Source organism: Protopterus annectens, chromosome 1.part2, assembly GCF_019279795.1.
Source record: "Protopterus annectens isolate FY-2018-M chromosome 1.part2, PAN1.0, whole genome shotgun sequence".
Taxonomy (NCBI): Eukaryota; Metazoa; Chordata; order Ceratodontiformes; family Protopteridae; genus Protopterus; species Protopterus annectens.
Window position 1 is genome coordinate 920685318 of NC_056727.1, and position 22197 is coordinate 920707514.

Here is a 22197-nt window from a genome sequence, read left to right on the forward strand (position 1 = left end):
GAGAAGAAGGATATACGAACATAATTACGAAATCCAGAAATGTAAAGATACAAATGCACTTTATAGGCATACAAAGGAATGTCCAGAGGCCAAATTTGGATTTTTTGTGCTTGAGCAGGTCAATAAACAATTGAGGGGAGGTTTATGGGAAGAATGGCTAGCTTATAAAGAATTATGGTGGCAAATTAAGTTAGATGCCACGAGAAAACCTGGTCTTAATGACCATATATCCCTAACCCCAGTGTTAAAATTGAGAGCTGCTGATGTTTAATACATTGTAGTACTGGACAAAACCACTGGATGGCAGTAGTAACTTAGTAAAGAGTAATAGTACAAATAGGGTATTACTTTTTGGATTGTATTTAGTTTTAATTATTTGTAACACAGAGAGATATATATATATTTTATATAAGAAATTGGGTTTTAATAGTAACAAAATAATATACATTTATTTATTGACATGGTTTACATAATTTATTTAAACACCACACACATTGGAAGGTAAATGAAATTTTTACTATTGGGAACAAACATGAAATGCTTTGATTTAATATTCATGAGATGCAATGACATTTGATTAGTTAGATTGAAATGCATTTCAGTGGATAGGCTGTTTTTAAATTTTTATGTGTATTTAAACTGCAAATTGTTTTTTTTGGATAGAATCTGATGAAGTCCTGGTTTATGTTGGACGAAAACGCAACAGTTTTAAAAGAGCGTTTATTTTTTGGTGTTTGTTTTGCCTAATAAAACTTTTCCTGCTTTGGATACTTCTTTCGTTTTCTGGATACCATATTTACTGGTGGATTGTGTTGTTGAGATACATATGTGGGAAAAGACTAAACAAAAGACAATACCAAAACTGATAAACTGGTAGCACTTGCCTATGGATATGGATAACAAGATAGAATCAGTAAAAATGCTTTTATTCCCTTTAGCTTTACAGACAGGTCAGGCAAATTCAGCCATAGAAGTTCTGGATAGTAATTAATGAAGAGGTGAAGGATTTTATCTGGAAGGGGAACAGGGCAAGAGTCAAGTGGGATAAGCTGATCCTTCCAAAAGAAAAAAGAGGTTTAAGCTTAAGTATTTTGAAGAGATATTTTAAAGCTATACAGCTAAGGCTCTTACACATAACACAAGCAGAAAGTTACAGTTCTGTGTGGAAATAAATGATGATGAAGCAGGGCAGTAATTCAAAAAATAAGGAAAGAGTGGGATTTTGGATACAGATCCTTAAATAGAGCAACAACAGTCATCTAGAATATTATATTCATAAAGTAGCAGAAAGTATACTAAGTACCAAGCCAACATGGGGATCAGAGAAAGGAGATTCTGCCTTTAGGAATGACTGCAATTAGGGGTACAGAGAATAGGCAAGAGGGGCTGAAATTTACTGGAGGAAGCTGGCAAAGAAACCAAGGTATTAGGAACAAATAATCTGAGACAGACAGGTAATGGAATGGGAAGTGGCCAAGAAGACATTTGTATTGCAGGCTAGAGACTGCTTTTGCTATCACAGATTGATATCAGAGTATAGGCAAAGAGAGTGGGATAGGGAAATCGTAACTGAAAGACCTGCACCGGTTGAGTTTTTAGTTGAATCCAGAATAGAAGTTGATGTTAAAAAAGGGATAATTAGCAGGGCATACAATATATTGCATGATAACTACAAGAATCGATCGGAAGAGGCCAGAAAAGATTGGGAAGAGAGATTAGTTAAGCAATTCACAAAAAACAACGAGGGGAATATGTACGGCTCCCAAATATGGAAGAAAATCTGGAAGGTTTAGGATTTTTGCCTGGAAGTGTTTGCATAGGTGCTTTCATACTCCAAACAAACTCTAAAGAATTTTTTCCTCCAGCAGATGGCAAATGTCGGAGGTGTAATGGGGAAGAAAAAGGTATCTAGCAGCATATCTTTTTGGAGAGTAATTAGTTGGCAGACTTAAAAAAATTCATCCAGAGTCCTCTGTCAGGAATATTAGCAAATGAGTTTAACAAAGTAACTGATTTTGTTTTTTAAAGACAGCACACAAGATCTGAATTGCCTAGACATAGTACAGCCTTTTCAAATTTAATTGTGGTGGTTGCCAAAAAAAAAACAAAGTCTTAACCAACCATACTTGAAGTAGGGAATATTGTAACAGATCACTGCTCCGGCACTATTAAGGCTGCCCTTTGCAATTTCCTGTTTCACCGAGTGTATATACAGCATCAACGAGACGAAAAACAGTTTTATGATTTAATAACTTTAAAAATCCAATACAAAGACCAAGGTAAAAACCAGTAGACAAAAACAAATAGATTTAGCGCTTAAAGGGGTTAAGGGCTAACCGAGTGACGTCGGAAGTAAGCGACCAACAGACACGAGGCAGAGGGGCTATGGAGGTGAATGCGAGTCGGAGGAACGCCAACGGGACTTATTACAGCAATTCGAATTCTAACGGAGACGGGCAGAGGAGAACACGTTGTTGTGGATAATTATAAAGACATGGATTTTGCTCAATGGCTTAACAAATCGTTCACACATAGTGGAAAAGGAAAAGAAAAAACAAATACAAAGGAACAAACCAACAGTTTCACATACAAAGAAAAATGTAAGATTTTTAAGAAACTATTGCTTAAATTTAAAACATTAACTGTGGAAAATTGGTACTTTGAGAAATGTATCAAAGAAAAAATAGCACCAAAGGGACTTAGAATAAATAAATTTCCGAACAGCAGTCATAGTGATAAAACATTTTTCAAGAATATGTGTGACATTCTTAATGACTGTGGACTTGCAATTTTAAAAGTAATGATTCAACACAATATTGAAGTTATGGAGCAAATGAAATGTGAAATAGATAAAATATATGGTGAAATTAAGTCTGATTTGTTGTATTCGGTAGATGAATATAAATATGTTTATTGTAGAGTTTTGCATGATGCTGATGTTGCTACTAATACTAACATTAATAGAAAATTAAAAAAGTTTGAAAGGGATATTAGTGAATATGGGAAAGGTAATGCATACAATTTTGATAACTTTACTAACAACTACAAGTACAACAATCGTTTTAAAACAGATTTTCAAAGCAGGAATAATTATTATTACCCTAGGAGGGCCCCCAAGGAGGGACATTGGGAGCGTGGTCAAGTAGATGGCCATAATCAATCTTTTTATGAAGAATTTCCAGTTTTGGAAAGGAATGACAATGTTGTTAGCACTAATGTCCCTTTAGAATTGGAAGAGGTGAGGAGGTCGGAGAGTTTGAGGAACCGGAACCAACAGGCATCTTATGCCCAGGCCGCCTCGGGGAACAATACACACATGGGGAGGGGGTAGAGACAACAGAATTTTCAGTAGTTTCAGAATATGACTTATTGCAAGTTCATACTGTTAGTTTTTTAACAGAGGCTCATGAAAAAAGTAATAGAATTTTAAACAAATACAATAATTTTAACATTTTTAATTATACGGACACTGTTATTAATCAAAGTTTTTTTGAATTATTTATAAAGGGTTTTACTTTCGTACCGGTGGAAAAACCAAGAATTGAGAATTTAATTCTTGATGTTAAACTATTTACACGCAAATTAAACTTTAAACACCTATATAATGATGAAATGGGACAACATAGGGTGAACCCATTAAATAGGCGCAGTATATTTAATCCACCATTACAGTACGAAATTTTAAACTTTGAAAGATGTGTTATTAACAGAATAAGGAAGGAATATAATAACAATAATAAAGTGAAATACAATTTGACTGAAGATGAAAATAAATTATTAAATGAACTGAGCAACAATGATAAAATACGTGTCATGAAGCCTGATAAGGGTGGGGGTATAGTCCTCATGGACAAGTGGGATTATATTAAGAAAATGAAAGATATATTAGATAAAGATGAACAATATAGGTTGGTGACTAAAAATGAGATCAATATATTATATAGGAAGATAGATTTAATTTTGGAAGATAATCTGTTTTCTGGAATGATTGATCTAGAACTATATAACAGTACCCAAACCGGTGATACCAGCTATATTTGGTATACTGAAAACACACAAATCCCTAGTGGACCTGCCTATGACACCAATGGTAGCATCACAAGGGTCAAAAACCCAAGCTATGGCAATTTATGTGGATACTATGATTAAAGAATTTTATAGTAAGTACGACCACATTTTAAAGGGTTCTTGTGTTTTTTTGACAAAAATAGGAGAAAGTACTTACAATGAAGATATGTATTTTATAACAATTGATGTTAAAGATTTATTTTCAGTTATTCCACAAACTATTGGAATAGAATGGTTTGAAAAAGTTTTAATGGAAATGAATTTTCTCACACCTATCCCATTTAGGACTGTACTAGAATGCATGGAATTAGTATTAAAATATAACTTTGTATACTTTGAGGGGGACTATTACCACCAAAAAGAAGGGGTAGCGATGGGTTCCACTTGTGCCCCAGTATATGCTAACATAATAATGTTATACTGGGAAAGACAATATGTTTTTAATTCTATGTATAATCAATACATTGTCAAGTACTTCAGGTTCCTGGATGATATTTTTGTTTTATGGAAGGGAACGATAGACTGTATTGATGAATTTATACAGTATATTAATCACACTACCTCATTTTTACGTTTTGTACATCAAATAGAAATGGATGAAACACACTTTCTTGATGTTAAGTTAAGTAAAGATAGATATAACAAGTGTTATAAATCAAATGTTTTTAGGAAGGAACATTATTCTAATGCGTACCTTCATTTTGATAGTGACCATCCTTACCAACTTAAGAAAAATGTCGTAAAAGGACAAATGATTAGGATGGCTAGGATGATATCCGAAGAGGTGGATTTCTTAAAAGAACTTGAACATGTTGAAATAACGTTCATTGAGAGAGGGTATCCTAAGGAACTTATTCAACCTATTAAAGAATATGTAATATTAGAGAGAGGAAATAGGTTTAAACCACTATTAATAAAGGTTGATAAATTAGTGATTAGTGGTGGATTAACCAGCAATACAAATGAGGTGAATAACACATTAAATACACAAAATATTACAAAAATTAATTCAACTCCATATTTAACTATTACATACTACCAGGATGTAGGGTGGTTGAAGAAAAGCATCCATGAGACATGGGGTGTGTTTAGGAATATGGCTATCAAGACAGATGTGTTTAAGAGTGATTTAAAATTTAGTTTTAGGAAAAACAAAAATATTAAGAATATTTTGGAGAAAAAGAAAATAGAAAAAAGTGGGACCAATAAAAAGCAAGGAACCTTTAAATGTGGTAGATGTGCTCAATGTCTGTACATTGCGGAAACTAAAGAACTGAAAATACCAAGCTTATCTTTAACTCTGAGAGCTAAGAAATATAGCAGCTGTTATTCAAAAGGGGTAATTTACTTGGTGATATGTAAAGCCTGTCAAAAATATTATATTGGCAAAACTGAGAGACATCTCAGAAACAGAATATATGAGCATATAAGAGATATAAACAGGCACAATGACAATGCTTTGTACAGGCACGCAATGGAATGTAAAAAAGCAGATTATAAATTTTGGGTGCTTGAAGAAGTTGAACATATGGAACGAGGAGGTGATTAGGAAACCAAAGTTGAGTACAGGGAGATGATTTGGCAATTAAGATTGGATGCTTGCAGTAGTAAAGGTCTTAATGACCATATATCAATCACCCCTGCATTGAAAATATTGGCAATGGACCCGAAGAAATTGAAAGGTTAAAAACAATAATTTATAAACAAATATGTGCCTATGCTAGCTGTTAAATAGACAAAATATTTTTATAGCAATGTTTTTACAGCAGTTTTTTAAAGCAGTTTTTATAGCAGTTCTTACAGCTGTCTTTATAGCTGTTTTTACAGCTTTTTATAGCTGCTTTATAGCTGCTTTGTATAGCAGCTTGACATCGTGTGAATTTTCAACTTTCTCTAAATTTAAAGTGGCACTATTTATTGGTATTACTCATTGTATACTCAGTTCAAGTTTTTGTATTTACTAATATAGGTTATTACAAGGTATTATTCCATTTGTATTACCATGTATATATTATAGTTTAACACATATATTAAGTAGAGATACAATATGAGGGTAATATGTACATACAATACCTTCAAATATTACTACTATATATATATATTTAGTTTTTAATACATAATAATTATTTATTTATTTATTTATTCATATTATATTATATTATATTATATTATATATACATATTTTTACACTTACAATTGTACTACTTTTTAATGGACAGGATATAATAACTATATTACAGTATTTATAGCTGTATATATTTATATTTATATTTACATTTATATTTATTTATATTTATATGTACAATTAGGTTTACATTAATTATACACAATCACTACCACAAGTCTTTAGAGAATTAATTTGTTTGAGCCTCTGTTTGTTTTACTCTATCATGAACCTATATAGGTATTTACAAATCAGTAACTTGAATAATGATTGTTGTTTAGTATGGGTTATCCCAATATATTCAAGAACATTATGTTAAGTATAAGAAATGTCTCTTTAAATGTAATTACTTGTTTTAATAGTTAATTAATCAATTAGACATACTATTGGATGGTATAAAAAGACAAATGAACAGTGCATTATAGATTCTGATTAAGTCTCCGTAAAGGAGATGAAAGCGCTAAATCTATTTGTTTTTGTCTACTGGTTTTTACCTTGGTCTTTGTGTTGGATTTTTAAAGTTATTAAATCATAAAACTGTTTTTCGTCTCGTTGATGCTGTATATACACTCGGTGAAACAGGAAATTGCAAAGGGCAGCCTTAATAGTGCCGGAGCAGTGATTTATTTTGGTGTTTTGTGCTATTCGTTGAATATTGTAACAGAGATATAAGAACAAGACATGGGATCTTCAGAAAAGGGTAGAAGTAAATTGGATATGAAAAAATGTAAAGTGTGGGAACAATGCATACAAAAACATGTTCTGGAGGAGGAATGAGATTTTAGAGAAGGTAGAAATTTAACAATTTATGTAATGTTGCATCATAGTACCTTTTGGGAAGTCTGCCATCCTGGGTAACTATGATATCAATAAAACATTCTTAAAAATTGATTCACTACTCAGGGATCTGGGAATTCATGTAGGTAGTAATCTACCCTCCAACATTTGTCCAATGTAGTAAGAAAATTCTTTATGTTGCTCAACCTATAAACAAGGGTATGGCATCCAGGTCCACAGAGGTCATTATAACACTCTACTCAGCCCTCATCAGGCCTATCATACAGTAAAATGTCCACTTTGGTATGCACCTGACCAGACAAATGTAGCAACTGGAACATCCACAATGGTTCCCTGCAAAAATAATAACAGGGAGTAAACACAAAGTCCTGCATTGATCACCTAAAAGCCCTGTCTCTTTACTCAGCATCACAAAGAATTCTGAGAGGTGATCTTTGCCTGACATGCATGACATCCCTGGACCGTTTTGATGACTCTTCTGTGCAACTGTAAAATAAAAGGCATCAGAACTACTACATTAAAACACCTAAATTTTGTTTGCAATAGAAATAGGACATGTTGGAGAGACAGATATGTTTCTCTGCATATTTCCATTCTCTGGAACAGGCTCCCTATCCATGTGAAACAGAGTTCCTCCTCATTCCTATTTAAGCACAACTTGGACCAATGGATGGGTAATTGGAAATTCATCCCTGGTCTTGCTCCTATGTCTCTGATGGACAGAGGAAGTCAGTAAATCACCACCCACCTATACATCAAATATAAATTAAATTTGTGGATCGCACTTAAGTTGCATGGCTAGTCGTCATTAGCCTAATATACACCTATCAACCTATGATTATATTGAATAGAACAACATATGTGATGTATAATGTTTGTAAATGTGAACCTTTTACTATGGTCTGATTACTTTTATATAAATGTAAATTTGACCTATGTCACAAATGATAATTCAATAAAGGTGCTAAAAATTACTTAGATCCTGCAGAAAAAATATTCTGAAGACAGCTGGCTATAGCAGCTTGAATCTCACACCTGTATCTCAACATTCCCTGAGTGCTGGCATAAATTTGGATCTCTTCTGCCTTTTGTACAGTGAATAATCATTTTCCACAAACACTCTACTGTCCAGTTTTTAATAATTCGCCTTTCTGCCAAAGTTTTGTCAGGCTAAACTCTTTCTGCTGGTATGATTGCATCCTTATTAATAAAGGTCTTGACTCTTGACTGCTTTATCATGGCTAGGTTTGGAGCACACATACACCTGCCCTTTCAATTAACAAATCCTGCTGTGGAATACCTGCCCAATTGCTTTTTTGTGCTTTCATAAAATTAATAGTCAAGTTTCAAAGTAGACGGAACCAATCAGACTTCATCTCAAAGTAGCTGGAACCAATCAGACTTCATCAGCTACTTTGAAAAAAAAAACACCTCTAGTTGGAATGTAATATGATCTGAGGGAGGCATAGGCCTAAAGCGCTTATCACTGTTTTTATTCTCTGTGTTGATCACAGCTTTATATTTAATAAAATTGGTTTTAATACTTATTTTTCAATTATACACTTCTCTCTGTGGTGGCTCTGCTATGTTTATCTTGTTTGATACTATATTTTTTTGAAACAGCTCTTCCTGAGCAATCTCATATTCAGCCAGCCTCTTCTTCATTTCGACCTCTGACTTTTGGAGTTTTACCATTCCATCAGAATAGCTATTTAAAACTTCTTCCATATTTTCCAGCTTTTTATTTGAGTTGACATACTCCTTCAATATTTCATGTATTTTAATCAGCTGTGAACGCATCTAATTTATTTTTCCTCTAAATTACTGGAAGCCATCTGTTGTACCAAAGCTGCAGCCTGAACTGCTTTTTGCCGGACAGCTGCAGGAGTTTCCCAGTCTGTGTTTTCTCTTTACCTTTTCTAGTTGATTTTCTTTCAGGCTCTCTATGTTTCTTCTTTGCTAGCATCCAGGCAGTGTAGTTATTAGCCAGTAACTGAATTTTACCAAAACTGACAGAATTACAATCTCTTATCTCTCAGTTTCTTTTTCACAATGGGAGAGCTGAAATTAAGTTGTTGATCAGTGTGCAGCCATCTCTGAAGTCCCCAAATTCTAGCTTCCTCTTGTCTATTTTCTATACTACCTGCAGTCGTAGCTATCAGTGAAATCCCCTTTCTCCATTACTATGTTGGTTTAGTTCTTACAGTACTTTCTGCTGCTTTATGAATATAATAGTCTATATAGTTACTGTTATTCTCCATAAGGACTTGCTTCAAGAATCTTAACACTCTTTTTATTTCTCTGACCCTCCACATTTAATCATCATCCCTTTCCACTTTGATTTACAACATTTTGCTTCAGCTATGTGTATGAGTCTTAACAGAGTAGCTATAAAGTATTCCTTCAAGTCAAGTCATCCTAAACCGTTTTGTTCTGTAGGTCGAGTAAATTAATCTTACTTAACTCTTGCCCTGTTCCCCTCCAAAATAAATACCTGTTTCTTCTTCTGGGAAGAAAAAGTGGAGTTTGAGACCTCAAGAGCAACATTACCCACTTACTAAAGCAAGGACTGTATGCCTTACTTCTTATTCCAAAAGTGGAGGGGGAGGGGCAATGATGTTATGCATGCACATGTGGACTCGTGTACATGACAAATCAGGTCCTAGGTCTTGAAAGCAGACTAGTTGAGGACCAACTAGTAGAACAAAGTATCAGTACAGCACACTGAAATAGTCTACCCATCACAAGAGATACTCTATGCCAAACCCAAGTCCGTGCACAACTACATACCTGCACACACAAACCAAATGAAACATGCAAACACACCCACACAACATAAACATCCATACATGATGTGTTTGATGTATCTATCTTGCTCCTCCTATATAGATATATATATATATATATATATATATATATATATATATATAGAGAGAGAGAGAGAGTACCATCCCCCAGCCCGGACTACATGGTGATACAGTATAAGGATCCCCACCGACCCCCCCCCCACCCACAGTTAAGTGAACTAACCATCATCAAATTTTAACTCTTCATATTTAAAATACAACAACAGCACAAATAAATTACTAAATAATTTAATAAAATCACTCCCCTATAGTTTGTTACTACACATAAGTAGGCTGTGTAATGATAGTGAAATTATGGAAAAAGAATTGTTTAAAACATAGGGATGCTTAAATAGAGAGGTTATGAGGAGGTGGTTAATATGGAAGCCATGAATATTGAGAGGTAAACAACAAACAAAAATAATTTAGTATAGTAAGAGAAATAAACTTGTCCCAAATGTTGGTTCTGAAATCTTGTATAAGATTTATGTTGTCACTACATATAATGTTTTACTAAAAAAGTTTTGGATGTTATGAGGTTTTATTTGGGTTTTTTAATAAAAAAATAAGGATTTTGTTAATATTTTGTTTGATAAACCACTTATTTCTTTAAAGAAAGGTTGAAATATTAAATACATGATTGTTCACAGTTATTTCATTAAACCTGAAGTTATGTTTGAGAACCTAAAAGTATGGGTACACAGGCCTGTGGGAATTGTTCAATTTGTAAATATACAGTTAAGACTTTTGACAAAATGAATAATGTTGCATACAGGACTAGGGATACATATTGTTGTTATACTAAAGGTATTATATATACTCTAAGATGTTCTTGTAACCTTTTTTATGTGGGGGAGAGCAAAGGTGCCTTCAAACTAAGAATGCAAGAACATCTGAGAGATATAAGGAATGAGAAGCTTGTACCTACTCAACACAGATCCTTGTGGTGGCCAGCAGAGTAATCCAAGCTTCAGAGAGCTAAAAAAGCGACTTTACCTGATTTAAGTATAATTTTTGTGGCTTTCCACTTCTATTTATCTAGCAACTGTATTTCGCCTGCTTGCTGATACATTGTTACTGTTTTTCTGCATTTATTCTGTTTTTGCACTTGTTTCTCAATTTGTTACTTTTAAAATCTGTAACTGTTGCAAATTGTTTGTGTAGGCTGTGATAGCCGATTTATAGCATTTATAAGTGTTTACTGTATCTGTTTCTGCTTGTTTTCTGAAAAAAAAAAACCAAAAAAAATATCTCTTGTTTTCCTGCTTTACTAAGCTAGAATAGTCCAGTTTCAGAGCTTGCTGATCCCTGGGCTTTGTTTGCAGTTCCTGTTACTGAATCTTTACCTAATTTGGAACAGAGGAGGTTCCTTGCTTACCAGTGGGAGTGGGAAGCATTGAGCTGCCTGTTGGTCCAGTTTTGTGAGGTTTCAGCCAGTAACTTGTAGTTTATTGGTCGTTTTGGGCCAGTTCCTAGCTTCTTTCAGCCCCCTGATATAAAAAACGCACGTTTTTTGGCTTGTACCTACTCAGCACAGATCCTCGTGGTGGCCAGCAGAGTAATCCAAGCTTCAGAGAGCTAAAAAAGTGACTTTACCTGATTTAAGTATAATTTTTGTGGCTTTCCACTTCTATTTATCTAGCAACTGTATTTCGCCTGCTTGCTGATACATTGTTACTGTTTTTCTGCATTTATTCTGTTTTGCACTTGTTTCTCAATTTGTTACTTTTAAAATCTGTAACTGTTGCAAATTGTTTGTGTAGGCTGTGATAGCCGATTTATAGCATTTATAAGTGTTTACTGTATCTGTTTCTGCTTGTTTTCTGAAAAAAAAAACAAAAAATATCTCTTGTTTCCCGCCTTACTAAGCTAGAATAGTCCAGTTTCAGAGCTTGCTGATCCCTGGGCTTTGTTTGCAGTTCCTGTTACTGAATCTTTACCTAATTTGGAACAGAGGAGGTTCCCTTGCTTACCAGTGGGAGTGGGAAGCATTGAGCTGCCTGTTGGTCCAGTTTTGTGAGGTTTCAGCCAGTAACTTGTAGTTTATTGGTCGTTTTGGGCCAGTTCCTAGCTACTTTGAGCCACCTGATATAAAAAACGCTAAACGCGCGTTTTTTTGGCTTGTACATACTCAGCACAGATCCTCGTGGTGGCCAGCAGAGTAATCCAAGCTTCAGAGAGCTAAAAAAGCGACTTTACCTGATTTAAGTATAATTTTGTGGCTTTCCACTTCTATTTATCTAGCAACTGTATTTCGCCTGCTTGCTGATACATTGTTACTGTTTTTCTGCATTTATTCTGTTTTTGCACTTGTTTCTCAATTTGTTACTTTTAAAATCTGTAACTGTTGCAAATTGTTTGTGTAGGCTGTGATAGCCGATTTATAGCATTTATAAGTGTTTACTGTATCTGTTTCTGCTTGTTTTCTGAAAAAAAAAAAAAAAAATATCTCTTGTTTTCCGCCTTACTAAGCTAGAATAGTCCAGTTTCAGAGCTTGCTGATCCCTGGGCTTTGTTTGCAGTTCCTGTTACTGAATCTTTACCTAATTTGGAACAGAGGAGGTTCCCTTGCTTACCAGTGGGAGTGGGAAGCATTGAGCTGCCTGTTGGTCCAGTTTTGTGAGGTTTCAGCCAGTAACTTGTAGTTTATTGGTCGTTTTGGGCCAGTTCCTAGCTTCTTTCAGCCCCCTGATATAAAAAACGCTAAGCGTTTTGGCTTGTACCTATACACCACAGATCATCGTGGTGGCCAGCAGAGTAATCCAAGCTCAGAGAGCTAAAAGTGACTTTACCTGATTTAAGTATAATTTTGTGGCTTTCCACTTCTATTTATCTAGCAACTGTATTTTCCTGCTTGCTGATACATTGTTACTGTTTTTCTGCATTTATTCTGTTTTTGCACTTGTTTCTCAATTTGTTACTTTTAAAATCTGTAACTGTTGCAAATTGTTTGTGTAGGCTGTGATAGCCGATTTATAGCATTTATAAGTGTTTACTGTATCTGTTTCTGCTTGTTTTCTGAAAAAAAAAAAAAATATCTCTTGTTTTCCCGCCTTACTAAGCTAGAATAGTCCAGTTTCAGAGCTTGCTGATCCCTGGGCTTTGTTTGCAGTTCCTGTTACTGAATCTTTACCTAATTTGGAACAGAGGAGGTTCCTTGCTTACCAGTGGGAGTGGGAAGCATTGAGCTGCCTGTTGGTCCAGTTTTGTGAGGTTTCAGCCAGTAACTTGTAGTTTATTGGTCGTTTGGGGCCAGTTCCTAGCTTCTTTCAGCCCGCTGATATAAAAAGGAGCTGCTACTGTCGCACACTAGGGCAGCGCCGGTTAAGCAGATTTAAACTATTAGGGCTACCTAAATTACACTCTTCAAATTTTCCCTTAAAACTACCTTCCTCGAACTATACTACTGATCTAATCAGCGATCCTATAACTAAAAGATCATCTCTACTTGACTCCAAGTAGACTATTTTCTATCTGTTAAACCTAGCACTTGCTCCTACAGTACTTATTACCTTGATACGGCACTCTTGTCATAGATAGTACCCAAAAAGGCAACCCCCATTTCTCGGTCACCCACATCCCCCGGAATCTTTTTTTAAGTTTTTTGTCTATCCTTCTAGCATGTCGAGGGATCAGTTGCTAGTGTCCTCTCCTGCTCAGCTGGTGAACCTGGGAATATTGAGGCAATGTTACAATTGCCTCACGTACACAGACAACCCTCTCCTCCTCCCACAAAACACAAATACATGCGAGAGATGCAACTATACGGCCAAACTGGAGGCTGAGCTCTCTCAACATAGGACTGGCAAGACCAGTCAGGAGGAGAAGGTTACCACACACACTATAGACCCAGTCTCACATAGTACCATTACAACCTCAAATCATACACATAAACACACAAAGACATACCGAGGCTCTGATCAAAAATCTACCAAAACAGCAGAGGCCACCAAAGCAGACACCCAAACAACCACCACCTCAGAACACAACACCTGCAACACATAGACCTCACAGTCAGAGTGTCAAACAGTCACAGCCCTTAAGGCCAAACACAATGCCAGACACACTAGTCATTGGTGACTCCATAGTCAGACACACTGACGTCCCGCTCATCAGACTGAGTAAGGAGAAGGACACAGTAAGCTGTCTGTCGGGCGCTAGAATCCGCCACATAACGCAAGCACTCAGGTCTCTCAACAGCAGGTACAAATATGACTCAGTCATTGTCCACGCTGGTGTAAACGACCTGAGACGTACCTCCTTGGACTACATGAAAAGAGACATTGAGGAGCTCTCTGATTATGTAGCCCAGGCAGGTATGACCCTGACCTTGAGCAGTATCCTACCTTCACCAAGAATGATGCCACAATACAGAGATAAGATGATCAGCTTTAACAATTGGCTTAAACACTGGTGTCATTCAAAGGGGATCCAGTATCTGTCTGCCTGGGATGACATGCTGGACAAGCCACGCAGGGACGGCTTGCACCTGTCACCCTGGGATTCCGGATATTGGCAAAGGCTCTTGCCACCCCATAGTGCCTTTTAGGCAAGGCTCAAATTCTAAACCTACCACCCTAGAACACAAAAAGGAAAAAACTAAGGGTAATGCTGCTCAATGCCAGAAGTCTAAATCTCAAAATGCACGCACTCGAGGCCCTTCTCAGTATGGAGAACATCGATGTCTGTGCTGTGACAGAAACCTGGTTCAAGGCTCCTGAGAGCACCCCAGCGCTATCAGGTTTTACCTCATATCATGCTCCGCCCCAAAATCCGGACAATACCAAGAAAGGAGGAGGTATCCATATTCATCAAGGACACCCACACCTCAAGACTGGTGGCAACGCATGATGCATCGGAGACCATCCAGGTGCAATTAACCGTAGGCAAGACTGCTCTGCAAATTGTAGCATGTTACAGGCCACCCTCACAAACTCAGGAACCTCACATGGCCTTCCTGAAAACACTAGAGGGATAAATGTATCACCAAACACCATCATACTAGGTGACTTCAATTACCCTAATATAGACTGGGAACACTACTCAAGCCCAAACACCCTAGCCCAAAAGTTCCTGGAATTCATAAACTCAAATGCCATGGAACAACTAGTCACCATCCCCACAAGAGGAGATAACATACTTGATCTCATCATCACGAACATGGGAGCACAATGTTCAACACCGGAAGTATACCCCTCACTGGTGAGATCAGATCACAAACTAATCTCGCTGGAGGTCCTCATCCCACCCCCACCTGAAATAAAAAAGACCACAGTAAAGAAGTTCTCCAGAGCCGCCTTCACACTTCTAAAGACTAGTGTGGTCTCCTTTAAGGCCCCCGAACCAGCGGAAAACAGTACTCAAGCCGCTGAATCACTTACAAATGCCTTCTACCAGCACCTGCAGGACTGCATGGATAAGGCAATCCCAAGCAAAACAAAGACTCTTTGTACCAAAGGCAAGCGTCCAGTCTGGTGGACCCCAGCCATAAACAAACTCTACAACAAAAGGAGGAAGCTACTACAAGATAGAGCAAAATCCTTAAAAGGTAAGACACCCTTGATCAATATAAGTAAAAAACTAAGAGCTCTCATAAAATCATCCAAAGCAAATTTGAGAGAAAAATAGCTAAAGACTCAAAAGACAATCATAAGGCCTTCTTTAGCTATGTTAGAAACCTAGGAGGAAACTCCCAGATATGCTCAGAACTAGTTCAAAATGATGTGAAGATTACTGATCCTACAGACATTGCCAACATACTGGCTGACAGGTTCAGTGCAAACTTCTCCCCTCCCCAAAAGGAGAGATATCTATACCAAACGATTGCAGCCCCCAAACATCTCCAGCGCCCAAGTGAGAACTGCTCTCTCCAAAGCAAAAACACAGCATCCATGGGACCTGATGGTGTCCCCGGCTGTGTGCTCCACGAACTCAATGAGGAATTAAACCCACAGCTAGGACAGCTGTTTAATCAAAGTCTTACCTCTGGATACGTACCCAGCGAGTGGCGCACTGCAACTGTGGTCCCACTTCACAATGGCGGTGCCTCCACCGACCCTGGAAATTACCGTCCCATTAGCTTGTCAAGCCTTATCTGCAAAGCCATGGAGAGGATCATAATGGACCTCATAAATAAAGACATAGGGAATTTGCAGACTTTGGATCCAACCCAGTTTGGCTTTGTCAAAGGCAGATCATGCCTTTTAAACTTGATTGACTTTTTGAATCAGTGACCAAAGCCTTTGATGAGGAAAGGCAGTCCATACAGCCTACCTCGATCTGGCTAAGGCCTTCGATACAATACCCCACTCGGGTATCATTGAAAAACTCATCAGCTTAAATGTTAACCCATACATCACAAGATGGGTTGCAAACTGGCTGAGTGACAGAACCCACAGGGTCAGAGTTGCTGGCGCCATGTCAGACTCAAAGCCTGTCACAAGTGGTGTCCCACAGGGCTCAGTCCTGGGCCCACTCTTGTTTGGCATCTACTTTTCCAAGTACAAGCAAACACAGGAGGGTTATGGCTGACAAAGTTTGCAGATGACTGCAAACTGGGCGCCATAGTAGAAAACACATCTGACACAGATATCCTTCAGAAGGGTCTCACAGAAACGGATAACTGGTGCCAGAGCCACGACCTAAAGTTAAATGCCAAAAAATGCATAGTCATACCCTTCGGGAAAAACAAGGTTACCCCTAGCTACCAAATAGGTGGCAATCCACTGAGCACAGAAGAAGTTATCAGGGACCTGGGGACCCAGGTTGATAGTAGTCTGTCATTCGACACCCATGTAGCTAAAGTAGTCAGGAAGACCTTCTACATTGCCCACCTTATCATGAAGGGATTCTCATCTAGATCAAGGGAGGTCATAGTCTCCCTTTACTCATCACTCATCAGACCAATGATTGAGTACAATGCCCCATTCGGAATGTATCTGACCCGACACTTGCAGCAGCTGGAGAGGCCACAAAAGTTCCTCACCAAAAGGATAAAGGGTCTCAAAAATCTGTCCTATGCTGCCCGACTGAAAGAACTCCAGCTCTATTCAGTCACGCTGCTCAGAGGTGACCTTTGCCTAACATACAAGGCCATGTCAAACCCAGATTTGATGAATATGCTTCACCTCAAAAATCTAGATCCATCAGAGCCACAAGAGCGGGAGACTTAAACCTCGACACGGCTATTAATAGGACGTGCTGGAGGGATAGATTCATCACCCAAAGACTCCCTATGCTGTGGAACAAAATCCCGGTACATGTGAGGCAGAGCACCTCGCTGGCCTTGTTCAAGAGAAATCTTGACCAATGGATGGGAGATCGCAGATATACCCCAGGGATTACCTCAGTGTCACTGCTCGACAGAGGCACAGCAAAATAATGGGTACAGTTCCCCACACTAAAGGGGTGGCGTAAGCCACAAAACGATGGGCTAGGCTTGTAAATGCCCTCGGGCAGATAGCCTAGTATGAACCTATGAACCTATGAAAGCTTATTGGCAGTACATTTTAATTTATATCATGGAGGGAATTCTAACTGTTTAAGAGATACCATTTTACAAAAAGTTGAGTACGAAATAATTTGGATTTAAAAAGTTGTTGTTGTCTTTCGGCTTTTCCCGGTTAGGGGTCGCCACAGCGGAACTCCGGTCTACTAATGATTGGCAGTAGATTTTGACGAACGCCGAGGTGCCAGCTCAACGTTCAACCTTCAACGAAGGCATGCCCATTTACGCATGTCTTTCAAATGCCCACCCAACCACGGGGAGGACATGCAGAGTCCACACAGAAGGCACTCCCCGCACTCCAGCCGAGAATCGAATGGGAGAACCTCTTGCTGTGAGGCAACAACGCTACTGCTGCACCACCGTGGCATAAACAGTTTTTATTTTGAAGTATGGAACACTGACACCTGCTGGTTGGAATGTACATTGCAATTAGAAGTTGTAATAGAATGAATAGCTGGACTGGTTGTTTTTTTAAGTGATGTAATTACTGTGATTATTTAACAGTGCAATTAATAGGTAATTACTGACTCCTTGAAGGCCAGTTGGCCGAGATGCTAGAGCTATTGTGTATTTGAATAAAGGATTTTGGATTGTACTGGCGTTTGTCGTTACTTATAACATCAGTGTAAGTCTCTGCTGACAAGGATTTCCAAAACTTAACTTCATTATTCATAAAGAAGCTCAAGAAAAGTCATCACATGCCAAAGCATAATGTCGAAGTACCCTACCTTCTCAGTATACGATTAGTGTAGTTTATGCAATCTAATAAGATGTATTTGTTATGCTCCTTAAAGTTCCATTTAAGATAAGGTGCAGCAGCAGCAATATTACCATAGCACATTTGCCCATGCCAACAAAATCAGCCAGTTTTCACAGCATTGTTCTTCCCTATCTACAAAATCATTCAATTTTATTAAGAAATCCAACATTACACTTATAAGATTATTATTATTATTATTATTAACATACACAAACCACACATTCTAACAATGGCACTCACCTGAGCTAATACACAACTACCATATCTATATTAATAATCCTCCAGGGAAAAGAGTAGGTGGAAGAGTTGCAACCTTCTAGACTAAGGCCCAAATCTACTATGTACCAGCAAAAACATCCACAATTAACCAGAACTTTACTGGAAATATTATTAGGTAATGTGACCAAGATATTTCTTGTTTTCTTTATATACACCTCCCCCATCATCCACGGTTATCTTCTAAGGTATTATACAACTTTCCTGAAGTTGAGAGGCAATCATAAGCTAATTATTGCTCGTAATGTAAATCTACAACTGAATTGGATAGGCTGGTCACAATAAGCCACCTTTCACAAGTAATGCAAAAAAAGAATATGTCCTGAACCAAATATGGGAAAAAGTTCCCTTACTGACAATGTCATAACCAACAACAACAGAAAAATTACTCCACATAAGTTTTGCAGTTGTGCATGAGTAACCACTATACTATTTTAAATAAGTAATCTTTCAAAACAAAAATAAATAAATAAAAAATCCCCCATGACAATCATCACAAGAAGTATTTCTGAATTCAATCTCTCACTGGATAAATGAACTTGCACACATTAAATGGGACCCAGTGCATACTTGCACAGATGGTAACAACAGCACTTGGCACAGTCTATAATTTATTAAACCCCAATCAAGAAAGGCTATACCCTTTAAATAGATAAGGCTCCCAGTCAAACACAATCTTTGGCAAACAGACAAAATTAAAGTATAAAACATGGTCAGAATGGAAATCTGATACCAGAGTCAACTCCAAATAGAACCACTTTGTAAATCCCAAGAAATCAACAAAAGCTACCATTAATCAAGTGAAAAAGATAACCTAATACATCTTCAAACAACCTCATTTAAATATCCTAAGAAATTCTGAAATAGAATTATAGCAATCGTTTCTAAGGCCCTCTTTTCCAAACATGCTATATAGTATACCAAACATTAATGAAATTAAAAATAATATTTCCCACCCTCCTTCTCCTACAGATAGATGTCTCATTTAACAATCAAGAACCTCTCACTCCACAAACACCTCTATACTCTATCTTTGACTATCTCCTTTCTACTTTAAAATAATCATCAAATCAGCTGTTTAGAGTCTATGTGAAAACTGTGACTATCACTGCAACCTAAACATTCACAAACTGCATTGTAGATTACTATATGTAGGCAGCACAATACTATGCAGTCCTTTGAAACATTTTTAACCTATCACATACCACAATCAGCTACTGCCAAGTTTTAAACATGTAAGATTCCAAAGTAAATTACAGTTGCAAAGGGCTTCAGACTCCTTAAAACAGCCTCCCCCAAAACAGCTAATGAATATAGGCCTGTTGTAAACATATGCTCACTGGTGAAATGGCTAGAAAAGCTAATATACGAACTGACTCAGGAATACATTACAAATCAGGCCATACTACAGTACACTAACAGCTGTTTTTAATTTAATTAACCAAATATAGAGAAATATATTGTTACTGATTCCATCTTCCTAGACCTCAAACAGGTTGTTGAAACAATTACCAACTGCTGCTCAAAATACTTTATAAAGTATGCTTCTCTAATAAAGCAGTTCAAAACTTCAGCAGTTTTCTCAGTAACAGAACCTCTGTTGTTTATGCAAAAATCTCCTTCTCAGAGTCAGTTGTTACTACCAAAGGTGTATCACAAGGCTCAGTATTAGGCCCTCTGTTTCTTCATTGCTCATTGATTTACTACCATATAACCTTCTCAAAATTATTTTAACTTTATGCACTGATGATATTGTCCTAACTATTGCAAACAAAGTCTCAGCTGAGCTGTCAAAGACATCTACAGACAAGCTTTGCACATATTTGGAAGTGGATGACCAAAAATGAACTCACAGTGAGTAGTAAGCACAAATAAATCCTCTATTATGCCCTTTGGGACCGCACAAAGGCTGAAATCTACACCCCCCCTTCATTACAGACCTATTAAAGAATACCTTGCCCTACACGACACAACAAAAGTATGTGGAAATCATAGTTGACTAGCAGCTGACATTTTTCACACACACACACACACACACACACACACACACACACACACACACACACACACACACACACACACACACACACACACACACACACACAAACACAGACACTTCAGATTGCCAAGGTCTTGACTTAACTGAAAGTAGCTTACAGAATCTCACATCTATTAACCAAAGAAGCATGTAATGCCACAGCCAAGAATGTCCTCATCCCCAGAATTGAATATCCATTAGTACTTAACTCTTGCTATTCACAACAAAACAATTTAATAAAACAGAAGAAGATAAGATAACTAAGATTTATCCATTCAACACAGACACTAGAACACCACTGATACTCCATAAAATACAAGTGGCTCTGAGCTGAAGCAGGAGCTGCCTTTTTCTTAAACACACTCAGATTCCAGCTGTTAAACAGTTACTGTCCACCTCTGAAAAAATCATTTTCATAAGAGATACACATTACAAGGTAAGATACCAAAGTAGTTTGCAGTTAAAAGGCCTTCATATACCTTAAATTTACTGAAAATGCCTTTTACACACTTGCACCTACTTTATGAAATTCTCTGCTGGCTGAAATTCAGTCACAGAGCTAACTACGTTCTGAAGACATCTAAAAGCATATCTAAAAGCAGTACAAATACAAATGTTTCAGTGATGCAGATTAACAATTTTGTTGCTTGTACATAATGATATTTCACATAATACTAGCATTTATCGCATGCTTCCCAAATTGGTCATTTGATAACCATATCTGCACTGTTAGTTCAGTATAATGTTATTATTTTTAAAGATTAATCTCTGCTTACCTTGCATATGTTATGTACCTGCATATTTTATATGTTATCAAGATCACAATACATATAATATAATATATCTGCTCTGTTTTTCTGAATCGGGTGGGTCATGGCTGAAAAAGGTCTTTAGACAAGCCCAATTACCCAGTTAAAAACTGTATACAATAAATAGATAAATAAAATTATCATCATCATTATTATGCAGCACAATCATAGGTACTTACTTTATTTTCAGAAAGGTTTAGTTTTTTCAGTGTAGGAAATGTATACACCAATGTGGAAAGACCTGAGAGACTGTTCAGATTATTTCTGCTCAGGTCTAATGACATGATCTGTAGAAATAGAAAAAATAATATATGGAAAATTCACAGAATAAAATGAACATTTGAGAATATTTAACAATCCTATCATTTCTAACTTATTCTCACACCAATTATAGAAAAAATGTTACGCAAGTACCTACCTCAGCTCCGAATCTTCCAAGAGTATTTGTTTACTTACTTGCTGACTGTTCACTGTATCCTCTTCAGCCACAATCCTGGTCACAAGGACGCTGAATTTCATAACATTGAGACCAAAACATCTAAATCCCAAAACATTGAAAACTCAGAACATTGAAAGTGTGCTTCATAACATTGGAAACTACAATGTATATGTAAATATCATCCTCTCCACCTATAACAACACCTAACTAAAAAACACACTTTCTACTACGTTTCTGCAGGGGGGCACCCCCCACCACCACTGTAAATTAAATAGACCAAGAACAAGATTGCACTACAGTGGAAAAAAGTTAATTTCCTAACCTCAGTAAATGTGTGAACAGAAAACTGTAGTGCGATCTTGGAGTTGGTATATTTAATTTACAGGGGGTTTGGGGGGCAGAACCCCCACATGGGGGGTGCAGGGGGGCTTGCACCCTTGCAGAAACATAGTAGAAAGTGTGTTTGTTAGGTGGTGTTGTAGGTGGAGGGGA

At 37.1% G+C, this 22197-nt stretch overlaps 1 protein-coding gene across 1 annotated transcript in view; it reads right to left on the reverse strand.

Moving 5' to 3' along the window:
* Positions 1-22197, reverse strand: part of LOC122792422 (nuclear RNA export factor 1-like) — a 1378427-nt gene that overhangs the window by 165689 nt on the left and 1190541 nt on the right. Inside the window, exon 9 of the mRNA XM_044060210.1 lies at positions 21446-21553. Coding sequence (XP_043916145.1) covers positions 21446-21553 — 108 coding nt within the window. The remainder of the gene's footprint in view (positions 1-21445; positions 21554-22197) is intronic.